Here is an 18,174-nt window from a genome sequence, read left to right on the forward strand (position 1 = left end):
GGGGGGGCTGGGGAAAAACCCAGCACTGCCCAGCCAGGTGAGCTTTTCCCGGCGGTGATTTCGGGACGTGTTGGACATTGAAAAGCCATGGACTTCTTGGTCTCATGGTGGTTACCTTTTGCCTGGGGGCCGGCAGCAGCACTGCTTGACCCACCACATCCGAATTTCCACATTATTTGCCTTTGGTGGCTCCAAAACGGACTTTCAAGGCCAAAATGTGGGAGCTTAAAACCTTGTCGAGATTTGAAAGTGCCGACACTCAAAATTTGGGCCCTCGAGGTGCTACAGTTCGGCTGTGAACGAGGAACGTGCAAACGCACAAACAAACACGGGAAGTATTTACAAGATCTCAACATTTTCAATACACAACAGGAGCTGGAACACAAGACATAGTTTTGTTTTTCCGAAGCAGCCCTGAGTACCCCACCCAAGCTGGGTCACCTGCTCAATATCGGGTTGTTTAGACTTCAGTAAACCATCAGGAAGATTGATGTTGAAAGCTGCAGCAAAAATTAACCCGAGAGTACACCACGGTAACGAAGGGCCAAATGGCCCCGTTTCCTTGTTTGAGGTCAGTTTCTTGATTTTCAGATGCACAAACACACGTACATAGAGAGAATTACTTTGTGGGGCAGAGGGTGAGTGATGCCCATGACTAGACCCTGGGTACACCCCGCATGTTTGCAGAATCTGCTGGATATTGGCCCAGCCATTTTGTTTCCATGATTTTCAGACCAACACAAACATAGAGATAATTTCCTTTTGGGGTGTGTGGGTGTGGAGATTTTGTGGGAGGGACAGCTTGAAACCTTGCCCTGATTCTGAAGTTCTCACACTCAAAATTTGGGGCATCAAGGTGCGACAACGGTTCGGCCGTGAAAGATGAACAAACAAACAAACAAACAAACAAACACAAAGACTTGAAACTTTATGAATTTTGCTTCATTTGCTTCACACAATCTTCATTTGAAGCACTGAAATATTTCCTTCACAACTACCAGTACAAAGCACAACTACGAACCCTAACCCTAACTTATTGCTTGCTTTCATATCAACTACAAACTATTTGTTTCGAGAACAACTAACAAACACAAACTCCATGAGTACAAACTATTCGAGGCTTGTCCAATCGCGTGATCAGGCGATGCCACGTCGGAACCTTTCTTCATCTCATGCGAAACCTTCCAGGTGATTCCGCCAAGTTTCCTGCCAAGGCATAATGACCGTGTGATGGTCCACTGTATACTCGAGTTCTTGTATGTTACAGGTCGAGTGGACCAAGTTTCCAATGATTAAGTACTTCCTTCCAGGATCCAAATGGGGGGGACATGAGCAAGTAATTTGCCAGGTGCGCAAAAAAATATAGCCATCGTTGCCACGTTGGAACATTGCCCCAACACTCTTGAACACGTCCAGCAGCAAAACTTCGTAACGAGTCCCCTCGCTGTAAATATTCTCAGAAGACACCTCCACCTGTATCGCTGCAGACACGAACAAAAGTAGCAATGACGAAGGTGACATCATTACCTTCGGCCCTTGCGCTGTGCAGATCAATGCTGATTATATCTATGTCGTAACCGATAACCATTCCTTTCACACAGTATAATATTGTTACGGCTGTGGAAATTTGCAATACACCATAAAGGGTCCTGAGATCAGTTATGACGCTAAGTTTATGTGCAGATAGTTCCCCACCGTTGTTTAAAGGGAATTCGTGTGATTCATCGGACTGCGACTCTTTGAGATAGCCGTTTTTCTGTTTTATCATCAGTTTGGACCGTCCGAAGACTTCAAACGAAGGCCCCGTGAAAGGCCGACAACGGCGCGAGTTTTCCCGCCTTTTTTGCGGCGCCGGGGCTGACGGGAGAGGCTGCGAGAGCTCGCTGGCGATTGGTGGATACGGAGTGTGAGGTGGCCGTGAGGAGGAGACGCCCCTTTTCAAGGAGCTTCTCGAAAGGGCTAGAGAGGCGGAGCCAACTCTCTCTCTCTCTCTCTCTCTCTCTCTCTCTCTCTCTCTCTCTCTCTCTCTCTCTCTCTCTCTCTCTCTCACACAATATCTTTCTCTCTCTCTCTCTCACACAATATCTTTCTCTCTCTCTCTCTCTCTCTCTCTCTCTCTCTCTCTCTCTCTCTCTCTCTCTCTCTCTCTCTCTCTCTCTCTCTCTCTCTCTCTCTCTCTCTCTCTCTCTCTCTCTCTCCTGCCTGGATGATCGTGTTGGGCTCGTTGTCTCTCTCTCCTCTCTCTCTCTCTCTCTCTCTCTCTCTCTCTCTCTCTCTCTCTCTCTCTCTCTCTCTCTCTCTCTCTCTCTCTCTCTCTCTCTCTCTCTCTCCATCATGTTGGATTCTCTCTCTCTCCTGTCTGGACGTCGTGTTTGGACTCTTCGGGCTCTGGATCGTCATGTTTGGATTCGTCGGGCTCTGGATCGTCGTGTTTGGACTCGTCGGTCCCTGGATCGTCGAAGACTCGTCTTTCCCTCTGGGCGCCAAGTCGTGAGGGTTGCGAGCAGTGGTCCCGGTTTGAGGCGCGCACGAGAGGAGAGTGCCGGAGAGGGCTCGCCGACCGTCGCCCCTCGAGAGGGCAGGTAACCAGCACGATATCACGGGCCTATTCGGTCACCCACGGCCCACGGCATAAAGGTTTACGAACCCCGTCTACCTCCTTGCCTATGAGAGGGTTTTTCGTTGCTTTTGTATGACTGCTGTGGCGCCATGTCCCTTGAAGTAGACCTGTGTAAGTGCCTGTCAATTACTAATAATTATAGTCGGTGGTATTGCTTTCTGTTTGCTTGTCGTCTGTATATTGCATGACTGTATATATGTGCTTGCTGTAATAAATGTACTTGGATGAAATGTATCCCGTTCGTCGTCTCTTTCCCCATTGAAAGTGCCATCTGGCATCAGGGAAGGAATTGGTCGACGGGTGTAAGCACCCAGTAAACAGAATCACATCCGTCGAGGTCGGCGATAACACCGCTCAGTTATCCCTGAAGCACGGAACGGACCGCAAAAGCGGTTCGTGTCCTTGGCCGGCCTGCGGCGAGGTACGATCGCCCGGTTAACCACTCGCGCAGGTACTTAGGTAGGTCGAATTTGGCGAACAACCCTATCCTGCGCGGGTGGCCAATTGGCACGATTGTGGTGAGGTCGAAAGACCCACCCGTGACGAGCTCCCGGCGTTGTTCCGGGAGGGTCACGACAGAATTTTCCGTCCGGTGGGCGACGCGGCTGCCATTCGAGTAACGTGGCTGATCGCACGCCGGGCGGTCCAGAATTCGTCACAATATATTCAGTGAATGATTCACACACTCCATCCACTGAAACGGTGCGTAAACTACTCTCATCGTCTCAACACAAGGACTGTGTAAATATTGTTACGGATCTGGTCGAAGGGGTAAATGGGAACCTATTAGAACAGTTATTTCATCGTGAATGTTAGCAAAAGTGTGATGTGATGACTAATATTTTTTGAAGAAAGAGTTCAGACTCGTGGAAGTAACGAGAACACTGAACGGATCAGGACACAACAGAACTAAAGGAACAGTAGAGAGAGGGGAGAAACACCAACAATAGGGTTGAAGGACAAATTTGAGGGAGACTTCGACAAATAATAGCTGTGGGGAGGAATGAGGGGTACGGGAAGATGCATGGGGCAGACAAGATGGACACAGAGCAAACTCTCAGGAAGGAGAAACTGGAAGATTGGAAGGAGGTGGGTTTGGGGGTGGAGTTAACGAGGGAAGAAAAGATCATGGTTTTGGATGGGGGATGATCTGAGATGGTGGTGAACAGCTGTCTTGAACACATGGAGGGAAGAATGGGATTGAAGAGAACGTGGAAATTGGTTCCACAGGCAGGAAGAAAGGAACAGAAAAGTGGAAGTGAGCAGTGATTCTGGATTTTGGAAGTATCAATGATCTTGAAGACCTTGGTTTCCATGGCGTGAAGCTGAGCAAGGTGCGAGGCAGGAGGGCAAGTCCGTAAGGGAGACGAGTCTTCCCATCAAGCTGCAGATGAAGGCCTTGTAGGTGGATCGGATTCATGAAATAGTGTCGAGCAATGTGTATTAAGTTTATCCCACCAAATGTCTGTTTATTCGACCACAATCTTCCCCCTGACCCATACTGCAAGTTCCCGTGTGAATTTTTTTTCTGACTAATACATCGGTCTGAATAATAATATGTCAAGGCGTCGAGAGGGGTCCATCCTAATGGAGTTCAAGGCTTTTTCCCGGACGTCGCCACCCCTGGTTAACTCCGCAGTCAGACGCAGGATGTCCTCCCACGGTGCAAACCACTCTTCAATTTTCCAATCGTTGTCGTTGTCAACATCCACATCACTAAGAATGCAAACTTTGCTTTTCAGGGGGTGAGAGGGAGTGCGACTGCACTCAAATTACCCACACTGGGTCGACTGTTCGGGTCCCACAGTCTCCACACCCCGTTAATGTGCTGAGCAACAGTGTCCAATGTCGGAGTGAACTTTGCTTCTCCTGGGGGAGGGTGTCCGATCTTCCCTTCTCTCCTTTCTATATCATAACATGCTGAGGATTTTCTGTCGTGGTATTTTTACCAAGGGTTTCTGCTCTTTTGTTCATTTTACCAATGAACAAAATTATCCAGGGGAAAATATGCTCTCTGGGGAAATATGATCAAGGAAATAAGACAGTTGGGTTCGTTTGACGATCATTCCAGAGTGAGAGGTTGAGACCGTGTGGGTTGCCTGGTGTTGGCTAAAGGTTATGGGGACTGTCTTGAGGTCTTCAGGGTCTTGAGTTTGAGCCCCTGTTGGGCCGTTGAAACAACACCAGGAAGGTTGACTTCGCCTGCGATTATGAGCGGTCGGAAAAATTAGTATCAACTTACTGGTACTGGTCAGGTCATCTTACTGGCATCAACTTATGTCAGGTCAGGCCAGATTAGATCTGTGACTTGTGTCAGGTATCAGGTAAACCTGTACGAACCTGTTCCATGGTCGGGTTGTCGGCGACTAAACCGTCTCCCCCACCAAGAGTTTTGGTGAGGAGGGTGTTTGGATATGGACACCCAGCAGGATTAAAAACAAAACCTGTCAAAGGGCGGAGGAGCTCCTTGTGAGCCAACGGCCATCCATATCTCTTGCCCAACTGTGTCTGCGGACGTCCTCCTCCAGTTGGGTTACTTCTTAATAGGAGGTTGGTGGCAGGATTTGCACTCCGGCCACAGTAAAACCCTTCATTCCGCAAAACACAAAAACGCAAAGAAATCTGAAAACCCAATCCGTGGGAGTACCTCCTGTGTTGCTTCCCTTCGAAGGGCAGCTCACCAGATGACGGGATTGGGGCAAAGCCTTCGGGACCCGCAACCTTTGGTTGAAACGTGGAGGGAAACCACGGGGTAACATTCCCGGGTCAGATTGCGGGAGAGTGTGTCGGAGTGGTGCTGAGGTGTCATCTACCAGATGGTGGTCTCCTTGGGTTAAACTGAGGCGGTCCCTTCGGGTGAGTGCCTGCAATGTCTTTTACCAAAGAGAGGATGATCACCTGTCTGTTATCATCTGAGCTCAAGTGCTTGGACATCGGTATTGCAGCACTCTCTAAGGTTCGGAGACCGGATTGCGGTGAGATAATGGTGGGTCATTACACCTACTATTGGTCTGGTCGTTCTGATGGTTACCATGCCCAAGCAGTTACTGCAGCTGTGTCCAATAAGCTGACTCCAATGATCATTGAGGTAACACCGGTCAACGAGCGTATTATGAGATTGAGGATTCGTCACTCCTTAGGTGTCATTTCCCTGGTCTCTGTTTATGCTCCGACTGAGGCGAGTGACCTCACCGTATAGGACACATTCTCCGCCACGCTCAAGTCTGTGGTTGATCGGTGCCCCAGACGAGATTCACTTCTGGTCTTGGGGGATTTCAATGCATCGACTGGAACTGATTGGGATGGTTATGAGACATGTGTTGGTCCCCATGGGTCTGGAACTGTGAACCAGAATAGCACTAAGTTCCTTAACTTTGCAAGAAGTCATGGACTTAGGGTGGCCGGTTCATGGTGTCAGCGCCCACAAGCTCATCGCTGGACTTGGTATTCCAACCCTGGTGGTGTGGCAAAGGAGATTGACCATGTAATCGTTGATGGTCGCTGGAGGATGATCCAGAACTGTAGGGTCTACCGGAGTGTTCAGTTCCTCAATACTGACCACCGGCTTGTTGTAACAACTCTGAAGTTCCACCTTAAATCCAGAATGATAGCATCCCAGCTTTGGCTGGATGTTGGAAAGCTCAAGGATGAGAGGGTAGCTGAGGAGTTTGCGAACAGGCTAAGTGGACATTTGGGGTGTCTGGGTGCTTTGGGGGGTCCTGTAGAGTTGTGGAGTGCCTTCAAGACCACCGTCCTTGATGATGCCGATGAATGTCTTGGAACTCACCGTCGGGCAAAAAAGAATTTTGTCTCTCAAGGGACACTGGATACCATTGACCAGAGTCGCAGGGCCAGGCTGAATGGCAGACCTGAGCTGTTCAGGGAGCTGAGGCGTAAAACTGTACGTGCGCTAAGGGTGGACAAGGAGGACTATGTGCGAGGAATATGTCAGGGGGAAGAGCATCACCTGTGGTCAAGTGATTCTCATCCTGCTTGCAGGGGAATTCGCGTATTGCATTCTTCCAAGCCAATCCTTCGGTTTACTGCAGTGAGAGCAGAGAGTGGTAGGGTCTTGACAGAGGAGTCCGAAGTGAAGGCCCGCTGGGCCGGTTACTTTGAGCGGTTGTACCAGGCTGATCCACCAGCTGTCGAGTTGGACGTCAAGGGTGTTACAATCCCTGTTGCTGACCCTCCACCTTCGCTTGTGGAAACACGGGCTGCGGTGAACCGGTTGAAATGGGGTAAAGCTCCAGGGATCTGTGGCATCCATGCTGAACTTCTCAAGGCTGGAGGAAATGCTGCACTCGGGTCGTTGAATGCAGTTCTGTGCTCTGCCTGGAACACAGGCATCATCCCAACTGACTGGAAGAGAGGCCTTGTTGTCCCTCTCCGGAAAGGGAAGGGTGATCACCAAAACTGCAACAACTACCGAGGGGTGACGCTGCTCTCAGTGTCTTGCAAGGTCCTTTGCTCGGATAATTCTTGATGGGGTTCGCCACCATCTGCTTGAGCACCAGCGTCCAGAGCAGTCAGACATTACACCAAAGAGGTCAACGATTGACCGTATTCTTGCGCTTCATGTCCTCACCGAACACAGACGAGTGTTTCAGCAGGAGCTGCTTGCAGCTTGTGTTGATCTCTGTAAAGCGTTCGATTCAGTGAATCGGGATGTCCTCTGGAGGATTCTTGGTCTTCGTGGGGTGCCACCAAAACTGATCGATCTGATGTCTGAACTCTACTCTGGTACTGAGAGTGCTGTGAAGTGTGGTGGTACCATCTCTGACTTATTTCCAGTTGTTACTGGAGTTCGTCAGGGGTGTGTACTGGCCCCCACACTTTTCAGCACTTGTATGGACTGGATTATAGGGAGGATTTTGGAGAGATGAAGCTGCGGTGCATCGTTTAGAATGTCAAGATCTTTGACCTTGATTTCGCAGATGACGGTCATCTCTGCGGATACTTTAGATATCCTTTTGGGGCCCTCGAGGTGCTGAAAGAGGAGTCAGAGCCGCTGGGATTACGGGTTTCCTGGGTCAAAACTGAGATCCAGGCTTTCAATGACATCTTGGATGCTGCTGTCCTGTCTGTGTCTGCTTGTGGTGAGGATGTTGAGGTCGTGGAGAGATGCACTTACCTCGGCAGATATTCATGTCTCTGCTGGCTGTGAGTCAGAGGTCAATAGACGTCTGGGTCGGGCCTGGGGAGTCATGGATTCACTGGATAATGGGGTGTGGCGCTGCCGGTGCCTGTGCGGGAGGACGAAAGTCCTTGGTCTTCAGTCCTTGATAAAGTCTTCAGGTCCTTGGTGCTTCCAGTCTTGCTCTATGGATATGAGACTTGGACTATGTGCCTCATGGTTGCAGCAGGTTGATCGGCATCTCAACGAGATTGGGATGGGCCAGGCATCTGCCTGGGGGATGGCCAGACGGAGGCCCCTGGAGTACCGGTGGAAAGTGGACGCAGCGACGCGCTGCTCTGGCGCATGTTCCCATACCTGACCTGACCTTTCTGGTATCAGGGGCACTGTGGCAGAGCCGCGCTTCCAGAAGATGATGAAACTTCCAGAAAAATAACAACAACACCTGCGAGGTTTGTCAGGATTTAAGGACATGTGAATCAAATTAATCACATAAGAACTGAATCATTTCCAGATGAAGAGAGAGTGAGTGACGCAGCTGTTGTCGACCTGGAAGAAGGATGGGGTAATGTACGATACAATGTGCAAAAGAGGTTTTGAAAATTATCGGAGAGGTCATTTATGTACACGACGAATAATAATGGATCCAAACACTGCCTTGGATAAATCCAGCCTCCATTGGGAGAGAATTCCATTGACGGCAACACCTTGACAGCATGACATGAGGAAGTGCACAATCCTTCGATGCCACAGGCAGCGCTGGCAAGCAAAGCAGGATGCAAGACTGTCCAATGCCAGAGAAATATGGAATATGGAAACCATGAGCACACAACATTCAGGTCCCACAGAGCAGTTATATCGGTATGTGTTTCATGTCAGAGTTCCGTCCCTTTGTTTAATGGGTGATTAATTGTACGTGCGCTGCGGAGTTATTTTCGAGTAAGGATTTTTCTTATATCTACAACAACAACACACCTTCGCCTCGCTCCATCCTGACGCCGTTGGCCGTGGTGGGAGGAGTTCAAGGAGGGACCTTACGGCGGCTCTCGACCAATCAGGGAGATGCGAGCGAGTTTGCCGTCGTTCGGCCAATGGGACTCCTTCACTGTTTTGAGGGGCGGTCCGCCGTGATGTCACCACGCGCGGACCAATCAACGGACTTGGCGCCCCTTTTGGCCAGTCACAGAGGCGACGAGCGCATTTGCGCGCCAAAACCTTCCAGTGAGGGAGAGCGGGTCGCTCCTCCCCTCTGGAGAAGCGCGGGATAATTGTCGGCGCGATCGGAGGAGAAGGAAGTGTCGGAGCTGGTGTTGGTGGTGCTCGTGGTTGGTCGAAGTATCGGAGTTCGTGGTTCCTGATGTGGTGCTCGTGTTGTTGGTCGACCACCCACTCCCGGTGTTCTGGCCTACTGGGCGCTCCTTGGTGCTCGCCGGTCTTCACCCCTGGTCTTCTCCTTGGCGTTATGCTGACCGTGTGGGTTCGGGTCCCTCCACGTGGTTCGCAAAGGAGCTCACAGGCCCTTCGACGACCCAAGCTCCGAAAATGCGATCGACCAGCCGCACGCTCGCGGCCAGGTAGCCAGCCATTCTGACTCCCAGCCGAACTATCCTCCTCGGCTGGAGAGCCGAATAAAGACCCGGCGGGGTCCATTTCTTTTTTGGGGGTGTGCGTGTCTGTGTGCGGGCCTGTCTTGTCAAGTAGAATTGTTAAGTGCTTCTTGTTGTACATTATTTGCCTTGCTTATTCGGATAACTCTTCCCTTACGTGCTCCCCTCGTCCCCCGACTATTGTTAATAAATTCCCCTCTTGTTGAATGTACCAGCTCGTCCTTGTCCTTTCTACCATTGGTTTGCCGCGGTGCGTATTGGGGATTAGGAAGGCCGCTGCTGCCATAATTGTGCATTTGGATCAACGGACCTCGGTAACCATCCGCTCGGGTTACGCACGGTTCGAGCACGGTTACGGCTCATTCCGCTCGAGGCCTGCCGAGGGTGTGGTTCCCCGGTCGTTAGACTGCGTGTTTATTTACGTATATTGAAATTGGCAATTAAGCCTACTCCACGCGGTCGAATTATTGGCAATTCATGGTCCTGTAAGGGACCGGTACCTTCGGACTTATCCGAGGGTAACGACATAAATTCCGGTGTGTTCGGTGGAGCCGACTCTACTACTCCCCCCCAGCGGTTGTGCTCACCACCGATACCCAGCACCACAACAATATGTCCATGGAAACAGTCCTGACCTCTTCTTTAAGATTGAGGGCGTCCATTCTCCAACCATCACGAGAGGAGCAGAAGCATGTCCAAAGTTGAGTAACCGGAACGGAATCAAAACTAATAGGATCAGAGAACAAGTTGTTTGAAAACAGGAAATACTTGACATCAGAGGCAATGATGGATTTCATGACTTTGTTGTTGAAGGTAAGCTCACTTGTCTATGGTTGGTAGGGTCTGTTTTTGCACCCTTGTTGTGGATGGGAGTGATGTTTCCTGACTTGCGTGCAGAGGAGAGGAGGCCAAAGGAGGACAGACTGAATATTGGGTGAGAAGAACACGTCGTCGAGTTCAACTTATCATGGTAAAACGACCCGAAACTTACCGAATTCTCTCTTGTACAGCAACTTTGCGAAGTTCCACCTCCTGAGGGAAACCTGTGGCTTGCAGTAATCCCTACAGAATACTACACGAAGGCAAACACACATGTATTAGTGGAGCTGAGATCCAATTGGGAACCAAGCATGGAATAGAGGAGGGAAGGTCCATCGGAATTATGGCTGTCACAATATTCATTTTTAATAATCCAGATATTGTGATGGTGATGGAGATGATGAAGATGAGGGTGATGGAGATGATGAGGATCATGGCAATGATGGTGATGAGGCTGATAATGTTACATTTGTCGGGGTTGGGGGTAAGGGTAGAATATACCTTGAAGCAGATAGAGAAGATGTAGTAGTATGATCTGTGTACGAGTAGTTAGCCCGAAAGGATGTCATTAAGGAGGGGAATGTTAGCTTTAGGATTGTCTTGTTTGAATGTGCACCATGTGGAGGATGGTGCGTTGTAATAATTAGTTGGAGATTAAGGTTAAAAAAATTGTCGGTAAAACCTCATGTATGTCCCACCGGATGAGGTGCCTGAATTGAGGCCGAAGTGAAGACAGAGAAGGGCAGAGCTTGGGTCGCCTCCCGAAAGGAGTGGAGCTTTTTGTCGCCTATCGACGGGCAGAGTTTTGAGGGCATCCAGAGGGCTGGAGTTTTTGTTTACCCGGGAGGGCGCAGTTTTTAGGAGGGCGCAGCTTCCCTCCAGGTCTTCAAAACAGCTGTTCACCACCATCTCTCCCCCCATACAAAACCTCGATCTATTCTACCCCCATTAATCCACCCAAAACCAACCTCCTTCATTCTCCTTGCTTTCCTTCCTGAAAGTCCCTGTAGTGTCCATCTTGTTTCCCGTGTACCCCACCCCATCCCTCTCCCTTCCACAGATCTCATGTCTCTTTTCCCCACTGTTTTGTGCTTCCCTCCTGCTGCCCCTCTTGTCTTCCCTGTTCCCCTTATTGCACGTTCCGTGTGTTCGCTCTCATATGAGACTTGACAGTGGACACAAAAATAAAACAAAAATGTAAAAAAAGACCCCAGAGAGCGAGGCGGCCAAGGATCGCCTGATGAAGGATATAATTAAATATGGCTGTTCATTAACTTCAAAAGGGGTGTTTTAATGAACCCAAACACCCAATTTTCACTCCTGCCCTCCCTTGGAGCTCCCTTTGTATGCATGCAAAGTTTCAGACTGCGAGGTTTCATGGTTTTGGAGATATGCAGAGACGCACATACACACACACACACACACACACACACACACACACACACACACACACACACACACACACACACACACACACACACACTGACATTAATTAGTGTGGATGGATTCTCTATCCCACCTTTCTTTCTCACCTCAAACTGCCGTCGTCTCCACCATCGCGATCACCATCCCCTGGTTATTTTGTCATTTTCTCGGGGAATAAACCCGTTGGTTGTAAAATAATTAAGATCCTCGTGTGTTTCTTGCGATTCCCGTGCGCACAAAGCCACCATTGTTCGAGCGCAGTCCAGGGGAGAGAAAGCCAGTTTGGTGCATCCGTGCAGCGTTGGTCTTAATTGGCGTGAACACGACAATAATAATAATGGTGGTGGTGATGATGATGATGATGATGATGATGATGATGATGATGATGATGATGATGATGATGATGACTTTAATAGTGAAGTGAAGAACCCACCACGAATGCTGTTCCTCATTGACTTGTGGCCCAGAGGATCAGCAAGCAGAATGTGTAGGTTTTTCATATCGGATCTCGATCCGATCACACTGCAGTCACAAGCTGCCGAGGAACACGGAGGAAACACCCTCTTCGGTATTCAAACAAATGCACAATCGACCTGAATTCATTCTACGAGGTCACCCTGTTGGTTCTGTCACTCCTGGGAGCTGTGGCTCTGCCAATGAGGCAATAATTTGAAATTTGGCAAAGATGCCTGTACACACTGGCCTACTCTTTTTAAAAGGGCACAGTGGGACATTTTATACCGACCAGTGAATGCTCGCTGAAACGACACCCTGCTTGACGTCCTGAACGGACTGATGAACTCCCTCCTCCACTCCCTCCCTCCCTCACACACAGTCTATAAATATATTTAATGGAAGCAACATGTCCGAACTTGGACTTCATATCGATCCCTAATTCCGACCCGATCCTGCACTCCCCCTTGTTACCGTGCAGACCCCCCATCACTCAAGTACTCACGCTTGCAGGCGTTCTGATGACTCATCTCGTAGTTGAAATCTCGGCAGAATAACAGGGAACAGACCTGGCAGTGTCGTCCGGTCGTATTGTGTTGGCAACCGATGCACCGACTCACATTGCCAGTGATTCCGTGCCATCCTTGCTCGATTTCGCAGGTGCTTGAGTGCTTGTTGCAGCTGCATCCTGCAGGTACACGAGTGGGGAAACAAAGGGAAACGAAACGACAATCACAGAGATTCCCCCATCGAATGAGAGTTCCCCATCAAACAGTCTCTCCCTTGTGTGCACTCCTCATCATGGAATATAACGAACGATCAACATGGTGCTAAATCAGTGTTCGAGCACACCGACATTCACGTTCCTCCGTGGACACAGAAATTGACCGATGAACCGAGTATAATCGAACCCACCGTCTTGAAAACCTCATCAATCAGAAATGGAGAATCGATAATTTTAAAACTCAAATCTATTTTACATTGGTATTTCGTTTCCCTCCTCGATAGGCTTACAAGCAAGAGCTGTTTCAACCACATTCAAAGACTTGGGAAACGAAATAAAGGTTCGAGGCAGGGCGGTATTATCTCCAGTCTAAGAGAGCCAGCTGTCCGTCCCGCACGATCGGCGAACACTCGTCCAACTTACCAGAAACAGAGACGTTCAGAGTGGCTTTGGCTTCTCCCTGTCTATTCCGAGAGATGCAGACATAAAGCCCAGTGTCAGACAAGGAGAGATTTGACAAGACCAGGGAGTTGGACAATCCTGAAGAACGGCGAGTGGAAAGAGATTTTTCATCATGAAACCACTCTGGGGTAGATGGCCTTGGGTGAGGGTGAAGGGTGGAATACGTGTCGAACAAAATTATGAACATATTTATATTTTCCAAACTGTATATATATATATATATATATATATATATATATATATATATATATATATATATATTTTTTTTTTTTTAATATGTATATATATATATTTCATATAAAACTCTTTCTAACCACTGACTTACTCACTGATTCACTCGCTCACTGATATTAAAGGTCAGTACCTTCCAGGTGAGGTGGAAAGCTGAAATTTTGCGTGCCGATGGACATCACAGCCGGTGCACAATAAATGAAAAAAAAGAATGAAAAAAAAATGCATGTGCGCAACCCAAGACAATGGGGAAGCACAGTAATTTTGTGTGCCGACGGACATCAAAGTCAGTTTGCTGGAAAAAAATCAAAAAAAATCACAGAACTGTCGGAAAGCATCCGGAAATGAAAATATAAATAAATTAAGAAAATAAATGAAAAAATGCAAGTGAGCAACCCAAAACAATGGAGGAGGAGAATGGGACCACACTGTGCAGAGCATTGGTGCTGCTGAAGCAGTCTCCTTGGCTATTGAGCACAATCATGGACGAGTCGCCACTCCGACACAGGATAACAGCATGCCGACATTCATTTTGCCGACCTCGGACGGATGATATGCCGAGCTAACCCCACCTGGCATTAATTCAACAGCTGAGCAGGATTTGAGCTCAGGACACTCGGATCCAAGGCTGGCCACCCCAACGATTAAGCCAACACCAGGCATAAAACAATGAGGAAGCATGGTAATTTTGTGTGCCAACAGACATCGAAGCCGGCACACTGGAAAAGATCACAGAACTGTGGAAAAGTATCCGTTAATGAAAATATGAGTGAATGAAAATAAATAATTCCGGTTCTGTTGTCTTCCTGTTCTGGGTTTGGAGCATCGGCAGGTCTCTTTCAGGGCTCTCTGCTGACGACCTTAAAGTTAAGTTTCTGGTCATTATATGTCCCGTTTTAACTGTTAATTTTCTCACCTACATGTAACTGTGTGTTCCTAGTTCGGTTTTGTTTCAAAAATCGTGCTATTTCGTGAGTTTTCGTCAACCTTGTCTTACTGGATTGCTTGAGGCCTACCCATCCTTGCCCTCAGTGTACGATCGTGTTAATTTGTATTTTCTCCCCATTACCTTCAATTCCTAACTTCCCCACTTTCCCAACGTCCCCCATCCTTCCCAACTAAACACGCTGTTTCTTGTCTTAAACCCCCCCCCGCAAAAAAACCTACTATCTTCTTCTTACCATTCACGAGTCCCGATCCTTCTTCTTCATCTCCTCTTCATCTCCTCCTGCCGGCACATCATCTTTATTCTTCTGAGCTGACCTCTCGACATTACCGTCACGATTTCTTCCTCCAACCTTCCATTCCCAAATCTTACCTGTTCTTCAAAAATACATCAAAAATCAATCATCTTCCTTATATCCTTTCGATCTATACACCTCCTGTATAGTCCCTGTAATGTCCATCTTGTATACCCCATGTTCCCCAACCCATCCCTCTCCCTTCCACAGATCTACTAATGTCTCTGTTCTCCACTGTATTGTCCTTCCCTCTTGTCTCATGCCCCCCTTGCTGTGTGTTTGCTCTCACACGAGCCTCGACAAGGAGCCTATGGCCCTAAATGGAGTTCTTTCATCCCCTCTTCCTGTACAGGCTGGAGTTCCTCAAGGTAGCATTCTGGGCCCTGATCCCCACCACCTCTTATCATCCCCCATCCAAATCCTCGATCTTTTCTACCCCCATACATCCACCCAACCCCACCTCCTTCAAATTCCCTGCTTTCCTCCCTGAAAGTCCCTGTAATGTCCATCTTGTATACCCCATGTGCCCCGCCCCACACCTCTCCTTTCAATAGATCTCCTAATGTCTCTGTTCCTCACTGTTTTGTCCTTCCCACTTCCGCCCCTCTTGTCTCATGCCCCCCTTGCTGTGCGTTGTGTGTTTGCTCTCACACGAGCCTCGACAAGGTATTCAAAAAAAAAGGAAAAAATAGAAAATCAATGAAAAAATGCAGGTGAGCAACCCAAAACAATGGAGAAGAACGGTAATTTTGTGTGCCGACGGACATCGAAGCCGGTACTCTGGAAAAAATCACAGAACCTTCGGAAAGCATCTCTAAATGAAAATATAAACACATGTAAATGGGAAAAAAATTGAAAAATCAAAAGCAACTGAGCGACCCGAGACAATGTGGAAGCACGGTTCGTATGTTTACACAATGTGTGAGCACACCCCGCTGGCATATACATATATTCGTTGTATTTCAATTTTCTCCCACACTCAAAACACGACACAAGACTTCCTCCCACAGTACTTTGCACATTTATCTCTGTCCTTGTTCCACTTAACTTTATGACGATTATTACTTACCAATCCGAGTCTGACTCATCCTTGAATTAACAACACAATCATTGGCTGAATCTTCCCAGAATGCCTCTTGTCCGGTTCATAACTCCTTTATTGCTTTGTCCTTCCCTCCTAAACCCACCCACACAAACACTGTGACTGTGATCATCAATTCCCCACCAACCTTGGCCTTCCCTTTGCTCTGCATTCATACTTCAGCTCCTCTCCCACAGACGAGCTCCCGGATGTCTTTGAGATCTCCAGCTCTGGAGGATCTGGAGATTGGAATAAAAGAAGAAGAAGGGTTCTGCATTCATAACACTGAACAGTTCAAGCTGTATTGAACTGAATGAGTCATGGTGTCATACATCACACTTACACTCAACTTGCAAAGTCCAGTTTGCCCACAGTGTGCCAGTCAGGTGACTCACAACACACGACACGTGACGTCCATCATCCCGACGATTAACCAGGAATCTGACAGTGTTTCTGACATTGCCCTTCATGTCAATGGGATGGGTCTTCCCAGCTGGAGTTACAGCAAGTAAGTGAAAACCAAAATAAGGAACTGAGACATCATGACAACCATCAGAAACTAACGACATCCAAGATCAACCAACACGGAAACGAATAGCTTACAAAGAAGCTGCCCTTCTTTCAGCCAAAAGATAATTCCAGATAGACGGCCAAGATTGCTCGTGCACGAAAGTTCGATCGATTCGTTTTCCCCGATTGGCTTCTCAGGGCCACTCACGACTGGCTGACTTGCAGGGACTATGCAAGTGTTCGAGGATGAAAGGGTTTGGAGCAGATGTTGAACATAGGAAAGGTTGGTGGGGAAAACAAGGGCAAAGCAAATAACAAGGGAAGAGTTTTCCAAACGGTAACCATGTGTTCAGCGATTCAGACACAAAAACATTTTGATGGAGCAACAGAGATTGTCATTTTGGAATAGCATCACAACAATAGCAAGCAATTAAGTGCATTCGTAAACGAGGCAACGATGTGCTGATTGTCATCCCTCAAGGACCTGAACGTCAGCACTCGAGGCCTCCTGTATCAGAAACATACAGTGCAGGACTCAGTCATCAATAAAACAACAAAAAGAGCAATCAGAGATAGCAGACCCTTTCCAAGATCTTGTTTGGTTTGGTGCTTGTGTATGTTGTGTGGTGTTTGTTTGCCGGTGTGTTACGTCATAGATAAGAGACATCACTCGAATTGCCACTTTATAACTGCTGGCAGTGATGATCGGTTTCCAAGACGTCCAATTTCGATGCAATCCCGCTTTGATCAGACACTTGACCCTGAGTAATCAGAAGGAACAAGAAAAAAGCAAAGATGAAGTCATCAAGAGGAACGTGGATAGGATTCGGGATTATGCTGATACTTCTCCACCTTCAAACCCATCCAGGTGCAGCCAACTGAACTTCATTCAAAAAGAAAAAATCAAAAAAAACCCAGATAAAAAAATTTAAAAAGATTTTTTCAGAAGGAACACAATGTGTCGGATTATAATTCAAACAGAATTCGGAGCGTAATTGTTATTCTTGAGAAAAATTCCCGGGGCAGAGGAAAGGTCCAGCAGCGCAGGATGTGCCATGCGGCAAACTTTCCACATGGCTTGTGGAAAATGTCAGACGAGAGAAAAGAAGGGACATTCAAAAAATCTCATGTGCGTGCTGTACTTCCCTTGTGTTCTTTGGAGGAACCAAGTAATACCCGAGAAAAGTTCATATGGAAACCATTTAAACCCATTTCAGTGGCTGCTCAGAGTCAATGGTTGCTCGGAGACAAGAAAGCCGGTAAAAAACCCCTTTGTAAATAACCGTTTAAATATTTGAACAACAGTTTCATCCCGAGGTGAGTGGTGTGATCGTGTTTGTTGGTGTAGATGTTGTATTTAAGGTAAGATGTGCATGATTTAATGTATTATTATATTATAGAATGTGTGATGGGAGTTGTGACGATGTGATGAGACATGAAATCCTCGAGTGAGTAAAGTTTGATGGGTGATGTCACAATGATGAGTTGACTGACTGCCAGGACGCAACTTAGGTCGTGGATATACTGATGTCGGAAATCTCCTGACGTAGTTCCGTGACCGAGGTTGTGGATCCAACCGTTTGGAGAGGTGCTGGAGGACAAGGATCGAAACCTCGAGGAAGAACCGTCCTCAGCTGATGATCCATGCGGTCGGAAAAACCATTCATTTGCTTGGAGGTTAGGGTTGTTACTTTATGTAAAGGAACCGTGTTTTGAGGTTAACATCATTCACAGTAATCCCATTAATTATATTATATTTCAGGAATAGCCGATACTGCACAAGTGTGTGTGTGTGTGTGTGTGTGTGTGTGTGTGTGTGTGTGTGTGTGTGTGTGTGTGTGTGTGTGTGTGTGTGTGTGTGTGT

General features: G+C 47.8%; 1 protein-coding gene across 2 annotated transcripts in view; it reads right to left on the reverse strand.

The window, feature by feature from the left end:
* Positions 1-915: 915 nt before the first annotated feature.
* LOC147006339 (cell adhesion molecule 3-like) overlaps positions 916-18,174 on the reverse strand; it is a 31,110-nt gene continuing 13,851 nt past the window's right edge. The window contains exons 5-12 of one of the 2 annotated variants that reach the window (XM_085869018.1): positions 16,404-16,538; positions 16,144-16,293; positions 15,949-16,039; positions 13,209-13,384; positions 12,567-12,749; positions 12,042-12,143; positions 10,356-10,436; positions 916-1,481 (exon numbers count right to left, since the gene is read on the reverse strand). In XM_085869018.1, coding sequence (XP_085725144.1) covers positions 1,171-1,481; positions 10,356-10,436; positions 12,042-12,143; positions 12,567-12,749; positions 13,209-13,384; positions 15,949-16,039; positions 16,144-16,293; positions 16,404-16,538 — 1,229 coding nt within the window. In that variant the 3' untranslated portion in view covers positions 916-1,170. The remainder of the gene's footprint in view (positions 1,482-10,355; positions 10,437-12,041; positions 12,144-12,566; positions 12,750-13,208; positions 13,385-15,948; positions 16,040-16,143; positions 16,294-16,403; positions 16,539-18,174) is intronic. The other variant, XM_085869019.1, reaches the window with a different exon arrangement.

This window comes from Eptatretus burgeri, unplaced genomic scaffold (genome assembly GCF_056783735.1).
Source record: "Eptatretus burgeri isolate ZD-2024b unplaced genomic scaffold, Ebu_testis_v1 Ebu_testis_scaffold_3185, whole genome shotgun sequence".
NCBI classification, from domain to species: domain Eukaryota; kingdom Metazoa; phylum Chordata; class Myxini; order Myxiniformes; family Myxinidae; genus Eptatretus; species Eptatretus burgeri.